This window comes from Netta rufina (genome assembly GCF_964035555.1).
Source record: "Netta rufina genome assembly, chromosome: 7".
NCBI classification, from domain to species: Eukaryota; Metazoa; Chordata; class Aves; order Anseriformes; family Anatidae; genus Netta; species Netta rufina.
Genome location: NC_140130.1, coordinates 4,781,423 through 4,803,261, shown reverse-complemented (window position 1 = coordinate 4,803,261; position 21,839 = coordinate 4,781,423). Strand labels below are relative to the sequence as shown.

At 42.8% G+C, this 21,839-nt stretch overlaps 2 protein-coding genes across 2 annotated transcripts; both read right to left on the bottom strand.

Annotated features, from left to right (window-relative positions):
* Positions 1–103: 103 nt before the first annotated feature.
* LOC311211594 (nucleolar RNA helicase 2-like) lies at positions 104–13,676 on the bottom strand. Its single transcript, XM_084290420.1, has 15 exons — positions 13,521–13,676; positions 12,702–12,968; positions 11,693–11,768; positions 11,046–11,224; positions 9,705–9,822; positions 8,809–8,994; positions 8,114–8,259; positions 7,353–7,502; positions 5,442–5,603; positions 4,590–4,709; positions 3,714–3,787; positions 3,351–3,510; positions 2,945–3,079; positions 1,502–1,546; positions 104–670 (listed from the first exon to the last, which is right to left on the bottom strand). The coding sequence occupies exons 1-15, from the start codon at positions 13,623–13,625 to the stop codon at positions 467–469; spliced, it is 2,127 nt and encodes a 708-aa protein (XP_084146546.1). The 5' UTR covers positions 13,626–13,676; the 3' UTR covers positions 104–466.
* A 980-nt stretch (positions 13,677–14,656) lies between these two features.
* STOX1 (storkhead box 1) lies at positions 14,657–19,972 on the bottom strand (the record flags this gene model as incomplete). Its single annotated transcript, XM_084290158.1, has 3 exons — positions 14,657–14,696; positions 15,790–18,085; positions 19,840–19,972. The coding sequence occupies 3 exons, from the start codon at positions 19,970–19,972 to the stop codon at positions 14,657–14,659; spliced, it is 2,469 nt and encodes an 822-aa protein (XP_084146284.1).
* Positions 19,973–21,839: the final 1,867 nt, after the last annotated feature.

Sequence of the window (21,839 nt, the reverse complement as noted above, 5' to 3'; positions counted from 1 at the left end):
CTTCCGCCCGCACCGCCCGCCGGGACGCCCGGCAGCGCCTCAGCGAGCACAGCGCGCCTCACGCCGCTCCCCTTTCTGCCCTAAAACCGACAGACACCAGCACTTCGTAAAATAACATTTTATTTTTTACGTCTTTTTTTTTTTTTCTGGAAATGTACAGGTTTGGCCAGCGGGTAAGATCTATACATTATACGGTGAGCCAGGCTAGAGGTTTGGATGCGACAGCCGTCCTCCGGAACACGGGCTGAGGTGTCACACGGCTGGGATGGCAAATGCGAAAGAAAGGAAACAACACCTGCTTTTTCTTCTTTTTCCCCCAAAATGAACATGATCTTGCTTATGACCAAAGTAGTACTGAAGAAAAGAACTGAATGTTTCTCAAAGTGGTACAAACGCCCAGGAACAGCCTATTTTAACATCTTATAAAATACTGCAGTTCCGTTTTCCCACTTTGGGATTGTCAAAGTTAACGATCGAAGGCTCTGTCGTAACTCCGCTTCTGGCCTCTGCCTCTGAATCTGTTTCTTCCAGAGCCGCCCCGCCGCCCCCCACTCCTGGAGCCGGAGAAGCTTCTGCCGTTTCCTCCTCCTCCTCCTCGCTGCGTTTCTTCTAACTCAGGTAATTCATTCGCCACACACAAACGGCACTGTTTTGAGTCTTCCCATTTTCCCTAGTGCAACAAAGTCACATGTATCAAGTTATATTCCAGAAACGCAAATACAGTGCATTTCCTAATTATTATATTTGCTCAATTGAACAACAAGGAAAAGTCTGTTAGCAAATATAGGGTATTCAGGTTTGTTTGTCAGTACTAGTTTCAAAACTAAGCATAAAAGCTACAGCTACCTGACTGCGCCTCAGATACCATAAAACAGAATCAAAACCCACTTTAGAGATTTACAGAGCAGCCCTTACCAGTAAACTCTTCCCCCACCTCCCACTTATTAGGGATACCACTAGAATTATTACTGATCCAACAGTTCCCACCCTCCCATCCATGATCCCCCCCTCTAATCCAGAACTAAAAATTGGTTTAGGAACAAATGCTGGGGTACGAGGGTATGGAGATGCAGAGGGATCTCCACAGACTAGGGAATTCTGGCACGGGAATGCTAACTCTGCCAGACTAAAACCTGATCTCAAATTCACTTTTCTGGGGAGAAGATTCTGGGTGAAAAGCAACAGGGGGCGGAATGGAAAAAAGGATCTTTACGTGAAACACGTTACCTACAGAGAGCAATTCAGCAGCAATAAGAAGGGGTAGATTGTTCATGTCACCATTTGTTTCACTAGAAATGTTTCAAGCTACACATTTTTGCAGGCAGGAATAGTTTAGGAAAAGGACACTGTCTATTTGTTCTGTTCCTCTGTTCCTTTATGGCCAGCCCTTCTGGCCACTAGAAAAGGCAGGATACAAGCTAGATAACATTTTCAGCCTAACCCAGTACAGCCAGCATCATCTACAGTCTGCTGTTAGCAGAAACTCCAGTGAAGTACGTACCTCTATTTCCTTTTGGTCTGCCACAGGAATATCAAAGCAAACACCCTACAAAGAGAAAATAATTTCAGTGGATACAAATCTAACCTTTGAATTGATTGCAACTAAAAAGAAGTATAACAGAACCTACAGACCTAGGTATTAAACTGAAGTTTTACATTTCCAAGTTATTATGTTGACTTAGGATGCTTCAAAATCTTTGAACATTGGAAGAGTTACATCAGTGTTTCACAAATCACCAATACTTGTACTTCCTTAATGTTTTTTGCTCAGATATACAATATTTTTTCTCTGCATAGCCAGTACTTCATGGATTTTGTTCTTTAACAAGCTTATCACCCTCTCCACTCCAAACTGTGGTCTATTAGCTTCTGCATCACACATTTTGTAAATTCTCTCAAAGCAGATTTTTTTTTCTATACTAAGAAATGTATACATCCAGGAAATTGAACAGTTAGGTTCAGACTAACAATCTCCTGAAGTTAAACAGGTTAAGTACAATAAACTACATACAGATTTAAGTACATACAGGTTAAGTACAATCCTTAAGTCATATGCTAAAAAGCAATTATTTGTCTGTAGGAGTAACTTGACTATCAACAACTACAACGCAGGTAGGGAAAGCCATGCGTAGACTGTTCCGCACATCAAGCGTAAAACAAGGCTGTGATCAGAGGGACTGAAGCAATGGCAATAAAAGAAATCTCACCAATTAAGACAGCATTGAATACTAAGTGTGAGGGATACATCAGAAAAGCTCAGAAACAGTCAGAGTTCACTGGCATAAAGAACCATCCCCTCAAGGTCAAATTTAAAATTAAAGTGTCCTGTCAGGAAACCTTGTAAACCTATATATGAAATTTGTAAGTGAAGACATGCAGGTTAACTTTTACACAAAGATCAAATGTAAAAGAGAATACACACAGCAGCTAAAATTTTTATTTTATTTTTTAAATAATCTTTGAACTGTTGCTGAAGTGTAGGTTGCCCTTTGTTTCAAGCTTTCTAGTTTATCACATGTGGGTATCCTCAGTACTGGCATATAGATGTGCTAGGATTTTGATGATATGCTGAACTAGATACCACCAACACCTGCTATTTTCACATCTCTCCCCCCTTCTGGTACTTCCAAAATGCACACAGTCCACTTCCTTTCATATGGATTTTTATGCTTCTATTACACAGCAACACAGTTTGTATGTTTTACCTGTACTGCTACCCCTCTGGACATGCACATTTATGTTAAGGAGGTATCAGGGGAGCAGAGCCCTAAAGCTGCTGAGGTGACCACTAATAAGGCTTGACCACTAATAAGATTGAGGCCCCATGAGTCAGAGGATCATGTCTTTATCAGAGTCTGGAATGGGGGAAGAAAAGCCCAACTATCCGCTCTGCTCTAACTTTCTTACAGTAGCAGAAATAAAATTTAAAAAAAAAAAAGCTTACCATTCTTCCCTTGATGAAGCACATTCTGTTCACCTTCCTATCAACATCATCACCAAGCTGTTCTCGAAGTTTCCGCCAAGCATAGCTCATGTTGTTTATTTCTTCAGAGCAGCGCAGTATCATTGTAACAAATCCCTAAAGAATAAGAAATTGGGCATATTCCATTCAGTCAGAGGAATAGGCTTTAGCTCATCTATCAGACATGAGAAACCTGCTGATTTAGTCTATAAACTACATTTTCAAATGGCTCCCGTTGCAGGCAAACATGCATACTTATAGCCCCTATATTCTTAGTTCCCATATGGAGAATGAGGAGACAATTATTTTTACAAAATACAGGTATTTTTGTGGTGGTTTCATTTTTTTTCTTCAAATTCAGGACGAACATTAAGCTATATGCACTTACAGCATCCGAGTTCAGCAGGGAGCGCTGTTCAATTGAAGTAGCACCTGAAATATGTGCTAGAGCTGCAGCCAGAGCATTAACTGGTCCCTTTTCTTGTATTAGCAACTGAGCAGATTCTTTGAAATAATCAATAGCGCTTTGCGGAACAGAATCCAGACATCTAAACAAAACCAACCAAACAAAATTGTTAGTCAAGGAGAACAAAAAAAAAAAAATCGCACAGAGGTGCGATTTAGCTTTGGAGCATAAATAAGAATAGTAGTCCAAGACTTTAATAGTGATGAGCTCCGAAATGGCAATGAACAATCTAAAACAGCCCTTATGAACTAAAAAGATAAGAAGATACAATAAGGCTTGAGTCACCTGATAGCATCCTTGCTGGAAGCTTTTATTATATCTGTTGCAGAAGGAACACCAACACGCTTGAATGAAATGCCCTGAAATTCATAAAGCAAAATACAGATTAAAGTTGCAAACTATAAATAATTCAGTTTTTAAAGAAACAGCGTTGGACTCCAATGAAACAACCATTTAAATCTTATTTTTTTTATTGTGCTTTTAAGGTTTCAAATCCCTACTTTGTTAGTAAAAAATTACAAGGTTATCATTCCAGGAAAATAACTTAAACTGACCTGGTACATAAATGGTTTTTAAGTGATCTACTGGCCTTAAACGGAAGTGAATAGACTATTTTGATATTTTACAGCAAAAAATGAAGGCCTACAAATTCTTAACAGAATTATAAATCCAAGTAAGTCAGACTAAAATTAAAGTATGAGTTATGTTGCCTTTCTAAAGGCAACATAAGTTTTACATGCTTGTGACTAAACCACCTCATCTTAACTGAATGCTTAGTGAGAAAACTATTGTATGGAATAGTGCTGGGAAGTAACAGATACCAAAGCTGCACATCTGAAAATCATTGATCACATAAACCAGGGTGAACACTAAATGGAAAACCTGCTAGCATTCCCCCCAGCCTCCCCTTCTCATTTCCATGAGTACAGTCTTATGGCATGTGCTGAAAAAGCATGGGCATGAGAATCTGCAGTGCAGTGCCTGCTTCACAGCAGCCTACAACGTACCCAAACTCTGCAAGGTAACTGAACCTCAATGGGATGCTTTAGATGGTGTACTCTGTCATTGAGCTACATGAACAAAACGTGATATGGGCATTTTACGTGCTGCCCTAACACATTACATTTGGGTGCTCATGAACAGAAGAAAACTGTGGTTTACCGCTTTTTGTTCCACGTATCTTAACTGATTTTCTTCCTTTCGTTGATAAAAACAGATACAGATCCCAGTCCGGCCAGCTCGTCCTGTGCGTCCAGAGCGATGGATGTAGGACTCCACATCCTTCAAAATAAATAGCCTTATGACTTATCTCATCACTGCAATTTAATCAACTCATTGCATTCATATAAATTAGAAGTCATTACTGATAAGCCTGAACAATGCACAGTAATTACAAATGAGAATTAAATTAAAAACCATTATATCACTTAAGTCAGAAGAATAAGCTTTCCCATAAATCCCCAGAAAGCATGGTTGGAAAGACAGAATCACGAGCACAGCTCAATTAGGTCTTGTTTTGCCATTACCACAGAGAACATGAGAAAACATTAAGTGTGTACACCTCTAACAATTCAATTCCCTGTCTTGCATATCAACTTGTGAGCACAGTTACTGAGTTTCTTGTAAACCCTCATAACTTCGGCCAATGTTCCGACTGCTGGGGTCTCCTTCTCACATGTGCCCCTACTTCGTTAATCATTCTTGCAAAACAAAAAGTTTTCCCACTGTTCACTGCTTCCAGACTTGCAACTACCATATACAGCCTTGCAGTGAGTGGCTTCAGACAGCCTTAAAAGGCAGCATCGTAAGGAGCATCTTTACATATTCTAGGGACTGATGCACACTGAAAAATCCTCAAATAAACTACTTTTGTGTATCAGGACATTCTCTACCCTCAAATGCAATGCTCATAAACTCTGTAGTGAACACCATCACTTGACAACATTTACTATCTGAAAACAAGACAATTATCATTATACTATCAAGACTATTGTCATGAGACACCCAACCTACCTTTGGTGGTGAACTTTGTACAACCAGATCAACCTCAGGGATATCTAAACCCCGGGCAGCTACATTGGTTGCAACCAGAACCTTAAAGGCACCGTTTCTAAAACCTTTCAGCGTGATCTCCCTTTGCTTCTGAGGAATGTCACCATGTAATGACTGGCAATCCTGAAGAAAAAAAACAGTATTATTATAGGACCGTACCAAAATTCAAAACAGTTCTCCCTTTCATGGTCACTTTTGGTTAGAGTACCTTGGTATACAGTACACACTGTATAGCAAGATACAGAAGAACTACACTGCCAGTTTAGATGTCTTACAATACTTTCTCAGTGCTTCTAATTCATGTACCTCAAATACCTCTAACAAAGGTAAGAAAACACAACAGCAACATATCTTACCTCCACCTCTAACTACTGTGACCTATGAAAACAACTATGCCCCAGCTTTCCACCCACATCCTCTGTGCAAGGCTTAGCTGTTTAAAAGCAAGCCATTTCCAATAATGTTCTCAGGCCTTCACGTATTTGTTTAGGTATCTTTCCCAAAATTGTGTTGCTTTTTAATCCCTCTTAGAATATTAATTTCCCCCACTACAAATTAAAGGATTAAAACACAAGTACTACTTAAGAAAATAAACTGTAGGGTGTTTTTATCTAAACATTCTGAAAGTTCCTTCTGTATCACAGCAGCAACAAGTGCAAAGACTAAAACGTACAGAAATCATTTTTTCTTCCTTCCACTTCCTTTCACCTCTTTTCTGCAGTTGATTTCCACACTTTCCTCATGTAAACAAAGTGATTAAAAAAAAAACAAAAATACTAAAACAATCCTACAGACACCACAGAATTCAAAAACTTCTTCACAGTTTTAGATTAATGTTGCCCCACAAATGGAAGAGGCATGTATTCTGTTAGTGAATATCAATATGCAAAACCAGAAACATCTAATGATTTCCTCTCTTACCTGCCAAGATCAGAGCTCTGCATTGCCTGTGCAAGCTTTGATATCACTAACACCACCAATAACGCAGGATAAGGCTCCATGCTCAGGTTTAGCTGCTAGTGAGGGCATCTAGGAGTGCGGGAGAAACACTCCCGAACACAACTGTGGCAGATGAAAAAGGTTCTGCTTTCCGTAGGAATATAATACTCTACAGCTTTTTTAGACATAAGTTAACCCATCTCCCTGGTGAAAATACATCCAGAAGTAGTTGCTGTGATACCACCACCAAAGAGGAGCATGCAGTGCCAGTGCCACAACGTATCAACATTGCACCGCGCCATCAGCAGGTTGTATTCCACCAGTGCTAGCGTGCTCTAGTGTGCTGCACCACAAACCTCAGGAATAAACTGCAGCTCACTCACAGGACACGGCAGATGGAATTCTTCCTGCGCATGCATCTTTAAACTCTTCGTAACAGCTAACAAATACCTTAATGAGACACAGATAGAGCCTCTGGTGTACTACTGCTCTAAACACTAATTGGGGCCTCCTGACTACACTAATTAACATCAGCATCCTAGCTCAGTAACTGCTATTCCAGTACCACGACCTGTCATCCTAGCAGCTCTCCAAATTTGCTTCCGTGTTTTAATCCAAGAGAGACAGTTCTCTCTAAAGAAAAACAAAACAGCTCACAACTGCTTCATTTAATATCACTGAAAAGACATTTTGTTTCTTAAGAAAAAAGAACCCTTTGTAGTCCAGTGTCTGTTAGAGCAGCCGAGTCCTGAAAACTATAATGCTGAGAACTTCCAACCATTTGTTTAAGGTTTTGCAGTTTCAAAACAATCTGACCACCTGCAAAAGCCCGCATCATTCACTTTCAAAGTCTCTCCAAAACTTACTCAGTGAAGGTCTAATATCAATACAGGGCTGATCTATCTGTGTTACCTAACACAGATGATGAAATACCTGTTTGATTGAAGCATTCAGAGCCAGTTCGTTCGCATCCTTTTTGGTCTCACAAAAGACAATGGTCCTCCCGAGGCTGCCACTGTAGACCTGAATGACATCTCCAATAACTGCAGCTCTCTGAGACCAGTGGCACGCTATAGCCAAATGCTGTGGAAAAAAAAAAAATCCAGTTTTTAGCTTACACCAAACCCACAAGATTCTTTAAGCATATCAAATTTGAAAATACAGAAATACTAATGAGTTACACAGTTTCTTGATGGGCAAAACATTCCCAGAACATCCAAAACCCCTATGGCACTTACAAGGACAACATGATCAGTCTAACGTTAAGTGAAATAATTACAGTAAAAAGTAGGTAGGACTCGGTGATCTTTGAGCTCTCTTCCAACCTAGGTGATTCTGTGATTCTGAAAAAATGACAATCCACAGATGCATGCCTTTTGCTCACAATTCAGAGAGATTCAGACACGCTGAATTTCTCTCTGAATATCAATATAACTGATAACTGGATTGTCGCTCTGCTCTAGATGCCTATAAGGTTAGAAGATACCGTGAGAATATGAGAGTTTCTAAACCTAGCAACAGTTTGAGTAGCTGTAATGTGTCCTTCGCCTAAAAATTCATTCTAAAAACAAACTTTCAACATCACCCCTGATAAAGTACTTTAGATGGTACCATTTATGTTAACAGATGACCATTTGTGTTGAAAAGGGAAAGGGATGAGGCCTGAAAACACTGACATTAGACAGATTACTCACTTCTACTGTTGTAGCAGCCTTCTGAGTTCTTTTCCCGATTAGGTCAATCTGCTCATATTTAGACTTCATGTATTTCTTAGCCACATCATACACCCAATGTGGGCAAGTTGCAGAAAACAGTAGCGTCTGGGGATTGTCTTCAGAATCTTAAAACAAAAAAAAAAATCACAACCTTAGTATCTTTCATTTTATGGACGTATACTAGTTCATTACACGCTTATTACAAATCTTGCAAAGGTCAAATCTCACTATCTAAGACATAGAAGGAAAATTATTTTTTTCAATTCATGCATTACCAACACCGGGGAAAAGTACTCTTGAAACTAAAAGTATTTTTCAAGATTAGAGGAAAAAGTTACTTAGAGCTAAAATACAGCCTGCTTTCAAGTGATAAAAAGGGTAAAAAGCTTCTAATTCCTTTCAACTGGAAAAAGTCCAAGAAAAACTTCTCGAGAGGTGCCAAAGAAAGTTACCTACAGGCTCCTAGGTATTGGATTTTAAGCTCTGTGAAGGTCCTATGAGTGATTCCCAGTTTCACAACACTTTCTGACACTATACATGTACAGTACATTTCCTAGAATACACTTTTCAGTCCTTCTAAATAAAGCCACATTACAACTTTCAGAAAAATATTCTTCAGTTTTAGCAGACTAAAAGATTCCTTACATGTCCTACTATTTGTTTATCGAGATTACCTTTCTTGTACGCAACTCGCAAAATGTCTTCCACTTGCTCAGCAAATCCCATGTCCAACATCTGGTCAACTTCATCAAGGACAACATGTTTCACCTTGCTGAGGTCCAACTTGCCATTCTGAAGATGGTCTTTGATTCGACCAGGTGTCCCAACCAAAATGTCAATTCCACTTCTAATGAGATCAACTGATAAAAAGGAAAGAGCAGAAAAGGAGTTAGCAGTGGACTAATAAGCATTCTATACATTAGAGAGACACGGTAGCCAAGTAATAATGAATCAACAGCTTCTTAAACAACTCGTGTACTTTCCTAACAAACGTAACAAGTGATGAAGAGGAGGACAAAACTGGGAAAATAACAAAATTGGTAAGACAGAAGTTCTGCTGCTCTCCCTGACGGAAAAAAGAGATTCGTCATCTCCCTTGCTTCTCCTCATGACTTAAATTACGTAGCAAAGAGCTTGTTTGAACATGCTTGGAAAATAGTTAGATCTTTCCAAGTCATCTGACTGATTTAACCAGATTAAGAAAAAAAAAAAACACACTTCTGACTATCTGAATTATTGAATATATTTGTTCCACAAAGTTCTGTTGGAAAAAAAGAAAAAAACATCCCTAACGACATCCTGTACACATAATATACGTGTATATATTGACTCCTTATAAACATGACACAGTAACTTTGGTTAAATGTACATCAGTAGACAAGGAACATTAAGACGCTAACTGAGAGCTATAGTAATTCCCCATCATAAAGAGATATTTTGAGCCACTCACTGAATAACCCACGATTGCCCCCCAGAGCTTGAGCTAAAGGCTGCATTTGGTAAGACCCGAGTGCACTTCTTAAACACATCAGTCAGTTGACATTTCAATTATTAGCAATGTGTCACTTACTCTGTCCATTATATGGAGTTCCTCCATAAAAACAAGCTACTGTGAGCTTTCTCGTTATGTCCTTGAAATCTTTGGCAACCTGGTTTGCCAGCTCTCTTGTTGGAGCAAGAACCAGTACCTAGACAGAAGGATGACAAACAGGTGTTCTCTCAACACAGCTTCTACCAAAACACATTAGACTTTTAGCCAACAGTTTAGGCCCAACCACTATACCATTAAAAAAACAACAACAACAAAAAAAAAAAAAACGTATAAGAGTTATCTAAACAAAGATTAGGAAACACACTGCAGTTTCCAAACTGCAGCTTTTGAACACATCAGATCAGCTACAGATCTTCTGCATGTGCATATATTGTGTGAGTACAAGACTGAAGAAGTTGGGTAAGCTTTTTAGCTTTTTTTTTTTTTTTTTTTTTGATACTTTCTAGCAACAGAGGCTTGACAGAAGGACCTTTAAGATCCTTGTCCTGTTATATCTTTCATCATTGACACACACTATAAAAAAGTAAGAAGCATACTATGCTGGATAAAGGCCTGAAATCTGTTCTCTTCTGATATTCCTAACTCCTTTGATGAAAAGTTTTCCCTTCTCTGCAAGACTGCACTGAATCTTAAGTCAGTGTTCCCAGTCAGACAGCCAACACGACGGCCAGATGCAGATAAAATAGCTAGTATTAGTTATGGAATAACTTTTAGGTAGCCTGTGAGATGGGTGACAAGATGAATTAAGCTGACAAAAAATTCCACGGTGAAATGACAATAGGCATTGGCCTTTCTAGTTTTGGAAGGTATCGTAAGATTTTTGGTAAAATAAACATTCCTGAGAAGAAAGCAGACAGCTCATAATCAAATCTGCATTCTCTGGAGCAGGATTTTTAACATCTGGCGGTGGTCCTACTTAAAGTTTTTAAATCTCCTGCTATTTATGTGCTTAAAAAAAAACATGCTTAAGCAGACAGCTATTATCAATCAAGAGAGTTGTTATTTTGATCTAACTTGGGAGAAAAAACAATCATCCAGTGACCAGTGGGACGAAACAGGTAAGATGGCTGGCCAAGACTACCTAGAGATGCATTGAACCCCTCTAGTTTTTTCTCCCTGTAAGCAGAAAAAGCAGTTGTTGAGTGGATAGAGCTACCGTGCTCTTTAATCTCAGTCGGAGGGCATGAGGCATCACAGGATGCAGACAAAGCCCCAGTGAATATAACTTTCAAAGAAGCTTTCAAAGCTTGCAAAGAATGTGAGCTAGCTTATCCCTGCACAAATGTGAACAACTTTTCCAGGGGGCTAACGTGAATCACTCGGACATTAGACAACAGCAAAACCAGCATTCTAAGTTACCTTCGGTGCACGGCCTCTTCTTTTTTCCTGCGAGTCTGCCTGAAGCTTTTCAATTAAGGGAATAGCAAAAGAGAATGTCTTCCCTGTTCCAGTTCGTGCTTGAGCAATCACATCTTTGCCAGAAAACACTGGGTGGAAGGTCTTCACTTGCACAGGGAACAGGTACGTCACTCCTCGAGCTGTGACAATGCGAACAGACTTCCTTAGCACAATCACATTTAAAGTCTTCTCACGTACATTTCAGAGGTCATCCCAAGCAGAATATCCCACAACTCTACAGTAAGTCAGGACTATATCTCCTCCACTGCTTCATGTAACCACAGAGCCATTTTTAACAAGCACCCTGAGACTGCCTCTCTTACTCTCCCCTGCTTCACACCACCAGAGACTAGCCTATAATAGAAGTCTTTAAACACCATGATTTTCTTTATGTAACTCTCCCCTCCTAGCTAAAAAAAAAAATAAAAAGATCTCTTACCTTCAAATAAAATGCTAGTCAAAATCAATTCTCCTCTCAATCTCATATTAAATCATACAACTCTTGTCAGAGATGCTAAATATCTGATTTTCTTTTACTTGCAATGATATAACTTTTAACCAAATATTTCTCAACGTTTTTTGAGCTTTTATCTGTTATTTCAAGTTACCTTGCAGAAGCTCAACAGTCACTTTGGAAATAGGGAAATTGGAGAAAGCACCCTCCTTCTGCTCTTCAGTCATCTCCTGTTGGGTAAACAAGAAATCAAATAACTTTACATGTGAGGATCAGATGACGATCAGAAAGTTTACGATATGGGCATGCACACTGGTGTCGTAGACGAAGGTCAGTTTTTCAGTAACTATATCACAGCCTTCTTTGTTTTACTTGCTCGCTATCATCTTTCAGTTAGACGAAAGTGGTCTCTAATTTAAATTAAGGCAGTTTCAAATATAATGTTATAATAATGGAAAATAAATAAATGAACTCCAATAGCTTTTAATTCCATTTTAAGACTATATTTTAAGCAATTATTGACAGCCAAGCAGAGTAGGTTGTAATATAGCTTGCTAGCCAACCTCCTACTTCCTAACACAGCACAGAAATTTACACGTACACAAGTTGATCCCCAAAAGAGCAACAAATTGAGGTCGATCATCAAATTCACCTACTGCATCACCACAATATACACTGTAGCAGCACACTGACTAAAACGTTAAGTGTGCTGAAGACAAACCTATCCATGGTAACGCTGGGTGCTTTGTGAAGCATCAATCACCATGAAAAAAAACACAAACAGTAAACAACAGTCACATCCTGTGATGCTGAATCCCATTAAAGTACCCTCTCGCTGCAGCTCACCACCAGCTGCCAACAGCTACAACAGCACCGGACTGTTGAAGGGAGGAAACCATGGCGCGCTGATCTAGAACCTCAACGCTTTCAAAATTTAGAACTTTTGCAAATAACCGACAGCAACGGCAGGCCAAGCAGCTTGAAAATTTCCTGCAGAGTTCTCATTGATTGAGAGGGAAGGAGGAAAGGGAAAAAAAAAAAAAACAAAAACAAACGAGAAATAACGTGTTCTAAATTTAACCTTGTTCTAACACGGGAGTTGAAAGCTGACCTGCTAACTGTTGGTAAGCCAGTTATTACTTTTATTCAGTTATTACTTTTACCTGCTCTTGGTCGCTGTCACAGTCCCCACTTGACGTTTCGCTGGAATTACTGGGCTGCTTTTTGCGGGCAGCCTTAAGGGGGAGGGAAGACAACCTGGCATTCTCCGGGCTCTCTCCTCCGGCATCACCGTTTTGCTTCTCTCTGCTCTTTGCTTTCTTGACTTTGGGCGAACCGAGCTCATCCTCTGACTGCTCGCTCTCATCTGCCTGCGATTTCCTCTTCTGAGCCTTGTCGCGCCGCTTGGCTTTCTTCTCTTTCTTCTCCTTCTGGGGAACGACACGCCCGTCAGCACCAACCCGCGCCTCGCCCAGCCACGGGGCACCAAGGCAGCACGGAAAAACGCCTCACAAGAGCCAGCTGGCCACCGGGGGCTCACGTAACTCGCCCAAACCCTCCCCCTAAAGGAGAAAAAACCCCAAATCCCGCCCCCTCCGCGCATGTGCCGCCGGGAGCCGGCTTCCCGACGGCGGCACACGCGGCGCTGGGACTGGGGGGGGGGCTCGGGAGGAGCCGGGAGCCCCCTGGGGGGACCTCTCCGGCCGGGCCCAGCCCCGGTGTCGCGGCGGGGGCGTTGTGGCCGGGCTGCGGGGCGGCCGCGAGGCCTCCCGAGGGCCTGGCCGAGGCCACGCCGCCACGCACGTGGCCGGCCCGGCTCAGGGCAGCGCGGGGCCCGGCCCGGGACCGCAGCGCGGTGGCGGGGCCCGGCCTGAGGCGGCCGCCAGCGGAGCCCTGAGGGGCGGGGAAGGCTCGGCCCGGCCCGGCCCGGCCGCAACGGTCGCGGAACCCCCCCCGGAGCCGCTCCCCGGTACCCCCGGTACCTTGCGCCGCCGCCGGCCGTTGGCCGTGGCCGCCTCGCTCTCCATGGGGCTGTCGGAGCCCGCCTCCGCCCCGCTGCCGGCGCACAGCCGGGTGGCCTCGGGCATCGCCGCTCCGCTCCGCTCCTCGCCGCCGCTCCTCGCCGCCGCCGTGACAGGAATGAGCCCCGCCCCGGAAGCCGCCCGCCGCCCCGGCCCGCCGCAGCCAATCGCCTGCCGCCCCGCCCCGCGGACTACAACTCCCGGCGTGCCTCGCGGCAGCCCCCGCCCGCCTCAGCCTCGGTCGGGAGGCGGCCGCCATTTTGGGGGTGTCCCTGCGCCACTCCTCGCCGCCTGTGGGGGGGGGGGGCGAATTACGTGAGAGGAAAAAAAAATAAAAATAAAAAACTCAGGGCGCCCAGCAGGTTAGAGGGGTTGTGACCCTCCTCGCAGGCAGGGATATTGCCTCAGAATGACTCTCCTGGGGGGTTAAGGTCGGTAAAAGACCGCGCAGCCTTTAGCTACGGGAAGAAACCCGAAGGAGCCTCAAAGACCGAGTCCTGTGCACCGCACAGAGCCACGCACAAGCGAGCCCAGCAGCACTGCCGCGATTTCTCCCAAAAACAGTGAGGAAGCCCCAGGATTCAAGCAGAGTTTGTGGTAACAAGGTGCGTGCCCAGTTGGATCCTTTGGGTGTTTGCTGACAGGGGAGAGGGAGCCTGGAGCCTGCCCCTGGGTCTGGTTTTCCACACAAAAATTACAAATTTAAAACAAACAAACAAAACAAAACTCTTGAGAATTACAGCATCAAACAATCCTGCACAAGTGGTGTAGTCCTGTTAGAGCAACACATACCCTTTCCAAATTAACAAAGGGATCTGAGTGAAGTATATCAGTCATCACTTTTATTTGACGCAGGGATGTAAAAACTAAAGATGAGAGCAACAGAAATGTGCATTAGGTCTCCACACTTCCAACAAACAGCTCTGATTTAGAGGCAGCCTCACACTGTGACCAGTCATAGTTACAGTATCGTCGCATTGTTACAAAGAAAAAAAGTTTATGTAGCTCATTAAAAAACTAATCAAACATTCATGACCACAGTTAGCTGAAGCAAGGAATATTTTGGGGATTGTCCTCCTTTTGGCATTGCTATTCTTTTAGAATTTGGCAGGAAGCTTCATCTTCTTTTCAGTCCATCTAAAACAACAGAATTATTAGATGTCAGACCTCATACTCTAAAAATAACCTGAATTGGCTTAGCTTCTGGTACCTCAGATGGCATCACTACAATCAGAATGACCCTTTCAATACTTTTTGCTAAAGTACAACCAAGAGGCTTCAAGTGTCCATGTCCAAGTAACATTTTAAAATTCTGCCTGAGCGCACAGCCAAAAAGCTGCTTAAGAAGGGAGAGAAAAAAAAACACTTTAGCAGAATTTCCTTAAAAATGGTAGTATATGATTTGTTCCTTTGTGTACAAGTTTCTCAAGGTGACAATACGTGTCTAATGAGAACCTGAGTGGTTTAATTGTGCTTAAATACCAGTCATTTAAGGTATTAAGAACATATGGTGCTATTAAAAATTGATATGATTTTATTTTTTCCCTCAGAGCTTTTCATCTTATGCTCCTGTCACTTTAGTTAACAGTTTTGTAAGTCTTACCCACATGCAACTATGTGAAATATTGTTTCATACTGGTTTGTTTTATTAATGAATTTTCAAAAATCCACCTGAGGAAGTTACCTAGTTATGAAGGGAAGAGAAACCTCTTGGTCAGGTGGTGGACACATTCTCCAGTCTGTTGTGAGCAATTTTTATGATATTTTGTACTTTAAATTATGATTGAACACCTTTATAAAACATTTTTTATTCTTCATCTACAATCTAAAACTATGGCAATATTAGTAATATTACACGGTAAGATCAATGCAAGCTGAGCGTTATTGTTAACAGGACCATATTGAGTTTATCCATCACCATGTTTCAAAACATTTCTGCACTTGTCTACATCTTCTTGTTTAATTAGAGCTCATAATATTTTCTTGTCTCATGAAAGCAAAATATAAACTGCAACATTTGTATAGCAGACATGGGGAGAAAGTTCACATAAAAAGACATGGTAGAACTCTGCATTTTGAGTATTTCTGGGTCACAACACTTACGTTTTTAAAAATAATAACAATTTTGTTGTTGTGGAGAGGGATCTATGGTATACAGCAACCGGTCTACCTAAAGCTGATTGTTAATTTGAAGCTGAAACAACTGCCACAGTCACATGCGTGTTCTTACCTTGGGGAGTCAATTCCACTGTCTCCTGTTATGCTGTGGTTTTCTGTCCCCTCTGTGTGATTCTGCCCTGATAGCACAGTACCCGTGTTCTTAAAAACCAGACCTTTCTTTCCTGGGGGGTTTCTCATTTCTTTGGTTTGTGGGCCCAAAGCACAGCACGCCACTGCTTCTCCTGTCTCACAGGGGGAGTTCAGCAAAGAGTCAGCCTTGTTGGTGCTGCAGAAATCGTCTTCAACTGAAGCCTTCACACGTTCAGTAAGGCCACTTTCCGCTTCCTTTCTGTGAACTGTCGGAAGAACCTGACTGCACAAACAGCTTTCTGCTGTAAAGTCTGGGTTTTGATGCTTTTTTGAGCCATCAAGTGATTCTGCAAAGCCAGCACACCCGTTAAATCCCTGGTGTCCAGAATCAGGTTTATTTACAGTTGTGTTGTATTGCATTGAACAAATATTAACCTGGGAGTTTGTTAGAGCTGGCCCCATCTTTTGCACAGCTTTGTTCCAGTCCCTTGTACCTGGAGATGCACGGCCAGGAACCAAGTGCCATGGTTCATTGCTTTCAGAATTGTCACCCAGACGCAACAAACTACCGGTGTCACAAGCTTTCTGGTGCAGAAGATGGCCCTTACCAGTAAATCCTTCACTTTCCACCTTCAGTGATCCAGGATGGCTGGCGCGCTCATATTTAAATGTAAGGTCATTCTTTTTATCAGTCTTCTGTCTGTGTTTCACACCAAATTCTTTTACCCGGCTGACATTGGTTGTGCAATGTGAAAGACTGACATTCTGAAACTCTTCTGCTGTTTGATCCAGTAACTCGCATACAGCGGCGGCTCTGTGCCTGCAGTGCTTGTCTTTTGGACGTACTGAATGCTTTGCTGCTTCTTTGCACATACTGTTATCCCCAGCGTAGGAGCGAGGGGATTTTTGGATATCCCCACGATTCATTTTGACTGTTCCTCCGTGGATGTTGTCTTCAGGAATAACGCTCTCCACAAAGCGTTTACTGTTACCGTCTGTTCGCAAAGTGCTGCTTTGTGGGTAACTACAGCTTCCACTTAAACTGTCCTGCTTTACTTGGAGGGAGGACCGATTATCCCGTAGTAATTTGCTTTGCCTAGCATTGTCAGCCTGCTTTTCAGCAACCAACTGTTCAGCTTCATATTCAAAGGCTTTTGAGGAGTCCAAGAAACGTGGCCTTTGTGAATTCCTATCCTGTTTTTGAGTCCTGGGCTTCAGCTGACTGTTAGCACAAGCTCTGTGCCCTTTGGCATAAGCGTTGTGTCTCCATGAGAGACCCTGAAAAGGGTTCTGGATCTGTTTTTTATATATAATGTGGGATTCCGCCGCTACATCCAGTGGCTGGTGGGTCATGGTAGGCAGTGAAATGTTCTCTTCCAGTTTCTGGTTTGGGGATGTTAGCTCAGGCATGGGAGATTTCCTGTTGCTTCTGCTAATTTGCTTCTCTCTGTCTGCTTTGGTTTTCCTGCTGTGTTTTGCTGTTCTAATTTGTGTCTTTGGAGCACACTCCTTTGAAAGATGCTTTTGCCTGAGGCTTAACGCTTCAGCAGAGATACCTTTACTGATACTTCTTTTCCTCTCCTCAAACTTTTGCATTAATTTTGTGTGCTTAATCAAGTTATCAACCGTGAGGGTAGGGTTAATCTGCTTGATGATTTCATGTTCGATATCACGTGGCATATTATCCAAGTTGTCTTCATCTCGGACTGGCCACTCCTTGGGAGGAAACTGGGCTGAAAAGGTAGAGAACTCCTTCTTCTGTTTCTCTTTTTTGGAAGTACTTCTCCAGAAAAGGCCAAGGCCAAATTTTTTGCATTTCAGTTTCTCTTTGACTGATGTCAGGGATTTGATGGTGTCCCAGGAGTGGCTTTCAGCAGAGGCAGAGATCACTTGAGTTTGAATTGAAGGCTTCAACTCACTGCAGCCTTTCTTTGCTCCTCCCTTAGCTTCATGGTTCATTACTTGCCGATATCTTCGGTCACTGAGCGTATTCTGGTCGGGGAAACAACGGCAGGATCTGTAACGGGATACGGCAGGAATGTTTTCTTTCGCTGGGTCTGCACAGCTCTCAGCATTTACAAGGCAACTGATGGAAGACAAGGAGCAGCAACTGTCCTCCAGCAGGACTCTTTTATTGCCTTCTGGGGCATCATTTGCAACGAAGTAGGTGCTGGGGGTGACGATGAAGTATGCTTCTCCTGTGTGATAGATTTTCCTTTCTTTAATTAGAGCACCAAGGATATTGTATAAGATTTGGTGGGAAGGAACTGCAATGCCTACAACAAAGATAGCACAGGTATTTCAAATCAAAAATAAGTTTTCAAATAAAATGGAAACTGATTGAAGAAAAACTTGCATGTAACAGACTCATCATGAAATACCCGGTGTATTTAGCTTGAGAGATTCAGAATCAGTTTGCAACCGAAATGCGAATGGGAAATACTCAATTTCGACATGAAAATGCCTGGTACCACAAGACAAACAGCAACATTTATTTATTTATTTATTTTAATACATCACCAGCAATTGTGCTTTCTCCCAGCCACATCCCCGTAGGGCTCCCCGCAGGACAGGGACAGCCCCAGCTCCCTTCCAGCTCGGATATTCCGTGCTCAGCCCTGAGCCGGGGAGAGCTGAAGCAGCCAGGAGAGGGCAGCACACAAACGCCATCCTCCCGCCGAGGGGGCTGCAGGCCTGCGAGCGGCTTAAGGACCAGCAAAACCTTTTTAACTCTCTCAAGGCCATTCCTCGCTGATGAGGGAAGCTCGCCCCTGAGGAATTAGGTAAAGACAGCGGCGTTTCTGGTGGTCACAGCATTCTCTTTTGAATAAGCAAGGATGTCCCTGGGCATCTGTCAGGATATGATTTTTGTGAGACCTTCTCCCAAGCCGTGTGTTGTGTTCAAAGCATTTGCCTCTGGGCAGGTTATTTAAGAGCAGCTTTTATTCCTCTCTCTCAAGCTTCTGGTACAGTTTGGTCACTTTACAAGCGCTCCCAAAATTTACCTCACTGAGACTGGTCTCAGCTGCTGGTTTTCCCTCAGGTGTCACATCATTAGTCTGGTGACACCTGACCAGATGCTGCCCATCTCCTGCCCACAAGAAGGAAGACTTCCAGCAAGGTACAAACATAGCAAGAAAAATGTTCTCTCCCTCTACAGACTTGGGGAGTACGGCTTCTGGCTGAGCTGAAAATGCAACCTCGTGGTGTCTCAGTGCACATGTGGACTGCATCACGTTCCTGGCAGCTTTTGGAGCCAGTTTATGGGGTTGCATTAAAAAATTTTCCCAGTAGTGAAAATGCTTACCAGATCAACCTGTAACGTTTGCAGAGCTGGAAGACTGTGAAGAATCAAACGAGGAAGCTCAGTATGAAACCAGGGAACCTCCTGCAAAGGGCTATAAGGAGCCTTTATGGAGACACACATTCACAAGCACCCCTTCAGTACTGCAGATTTAAGGGACGTTTTTCAGATTAAAAGAAACTGCAGTATTTAAGGGAAGAGACTACTCCCCCATCAGAAGAGCTCATTAAAGCTCATCTGGTGTAATTAATTTGCTTTCAGGAATTTGACCAACAAACCTGATTCTGCGGGCAGCTCCGTTCCAGATACCAGCCACCAGGTGTAGCTCCCCTGCTGTAGACCCCTTTGCCATCAAAATCAAAGGTGTTCCTGGCTCTTAAAGGAGGATTCAAAGCCTTACTGATCTGGCAGTCTCTGCTTTATGCTTTTCCAGATCTGGCATCTCAATCCCTCATCTATTCTTTCCGACCCTTGAGAAGGGGCATGCTCTCAATGTCCTAACGAACCCAGTTTATTAAAATCTGTAAAAAAGGATCATCGTCAAATCAATGTCAGGAATGCTCACGGGCTGCTAAGGACTCCATACATATTTGTGCACTCTCCCAGTTGCCTGATGGTTTCTAATCTTCCACATTGCCAGTTTTACTTGTGAACATTCATTGATGACTTGCCCCATATCATGATGGTGCAGTCACTTTTAAAAGGAAGAAGAAACGAACACTTTACCTGGAGAACTTTTCACTAACTGCTCCACCAAAGTTTTCTGTGTGACCAGCATTTGATCTGCATTCATGTCTGATATGGCACGGCAGATTTCTTCAGCCAGAGGAAGAGACTGTGGCAGTGGGCAAGGATTCATGAGAACAGGGAGTACATCACCTGGAGTCCAGAAGGAAGGAAAAAGACAAAGACAAAGCTGTTTGAATGACACAGTGCTTCCTTTTTCTGTTAGCCACGGTTATATGGTGTTGCTTCAGAGCAAGCATCTTATCCTCAACTACTTTTATTTCACTAACTACTCATCAATATTTCTCAGAGAACACAAACAGCTCTAAATACTTCATGTGTTTTTGTAGTGAAGGCAACAGAAGGCTACCTTAGGCACATCAGTTTGTTTGGTATTAAATTCCAGCTTAAACCTTCATTTAGCTCAGTAAACAGGGAGTTGAGAGAGAGAGAAAGAATTAAATTTGATGACTGTTTACAAACAAAACCATGCAGAACCTGTATTTCTCTGAGTAGCTAATGAAAAAGGTCAGCATCCAACATTCTAAGCACAAAATCTTTTCACCCGATCAGAATACAGAAGAAAAAAGACCAGCAACAAGCTCTAACACGCACGTTGGAACAGAAATGGTAAATTTTCCATTTTTAGACTGGGCTCTTGAACTAGAGATTATTTACTGGACTGTACAGAGAACAAAAATGCTTGCTATAACTGACAAACTGGTTACAACCATAATTTGTACTCCTTCACCAGCTCACACATTTTTTAGGCTACATCACCTGGTCACGTCTCCTGGTCAGAGACAACAGCGCTGTCCCCGCTTTGCACGGCGAGAGCAGAGGCTCGGAGGGGTGAGAGCCAAGCCCTGCTCCCCCAGCAGCGCTGCAGCCCCAGCCCAGCCCCAGCCCAGCAGAGCACAGCGCACCTCCTGCCAGCAGCTCAACAGCTGGGGTTTTCATTTCCCTCCGTCTCACAAGGACAGGATCCTGCGCTTGGAATGATGTCGGAAAACCTGAAGTAAAGACTTTTCCTGGAAGCTGGTGACAAAGAACGAAGCGGGGACTTACCTGAGGTCTGTGCATACATTAAGACTATGACTGTGTGCACCCCAGACAAAACCAGGCGTTTTTCTATTCTTCAGGTAGCCCCACGATCTGTTCTCACTACCTGGTGGTGTTTCGTGTTCTCTCCCCTGGTCTCTGTTGCAGGAAGCCCCTGGGTGTGCTCAGCTGCCAGCTCATTACTTCACCAGGCAAAAGCTAGAGTTAAATGCTAACAGCAATTCTCCTGCTGGTGAGAAGTGACAGCTTCAATTAAGCGATGTTCAGGTTTAACTAAACTGCAGTTGGGGAGTCTGTTGGGCGACTCTGCAACCTGATATTTATCCTTTTTGGCAGAAAACTAGAACACAAACATTCCTCTGAGTAAATGAATTAAGCAACGGCACTTGGAAAAGCTTAAATCGCTCTTGACCTTTGTTTTACAACTGCGGTTAGGCTCAACAAAAAGCTCTCAGAGAAAAATCCTGGCACCCAGTTTCCCCAGTGACGTTGCTAGGACACTCCTTGCAGGTGCAGGAAGCATTGCAAGGTTTCTTTTTGTATGGGAAAAGACTGTCAGCAGTGAGTAATAACTCTTGTGAACACTTTGCTGGCTCAGCTCTCTGCTGTAGCCACACAGAGCTGCAGCCAGTTTTACCATTTGTTCCTGTAGAGCACCAAACTGCTAGGGAATAAAACACCAAACGTAATGGAAATGTATTAATGATCTTTATGAATATTAATTACCATGCCATCATTGTCCACATCTGTGTCACAGCCTCAAATCCCATGTCTCTTTCAAGGGGAAGCCCTTTCAGGATAATATTTAAGGCAAAGTAGTAAAAAAAAGCCAGTTTGATAGTAAAGGGAAGAAACATAGTATGCTTAGCTGCTTTATAGTTTTTATAAGGACTTGCTTACAGTGACAAGCAAGGTACCTGTCAGCCCTCAAGGAACTC

Excerpts from the sequence above, each read along its gene's own strand:
- LOC311211594 (XM_084290420.1), bottom strand. The coding sequence starts at position 13,625 with ATGCCCGAGGCCACCCGGCTGTGCGCCGGCAGCGGGGCGGAGGCGGGC. Across the intron at positions 3,511-3,713 it reads TCCAGCAAGGATGCTATCAG|ATGTCTGGATTCTGTTCCGC; the intron begins GTGACTCAAGCC and ends GGTTTTGTTTAG. Across the intron at positions 671-1,501 it reads CAGACCAAAAGGAAATAGAG|GGAAAATGGGAAGACTCAAA; the intron begins GTACGTACTTCA and ends TTGTTGCACTAG.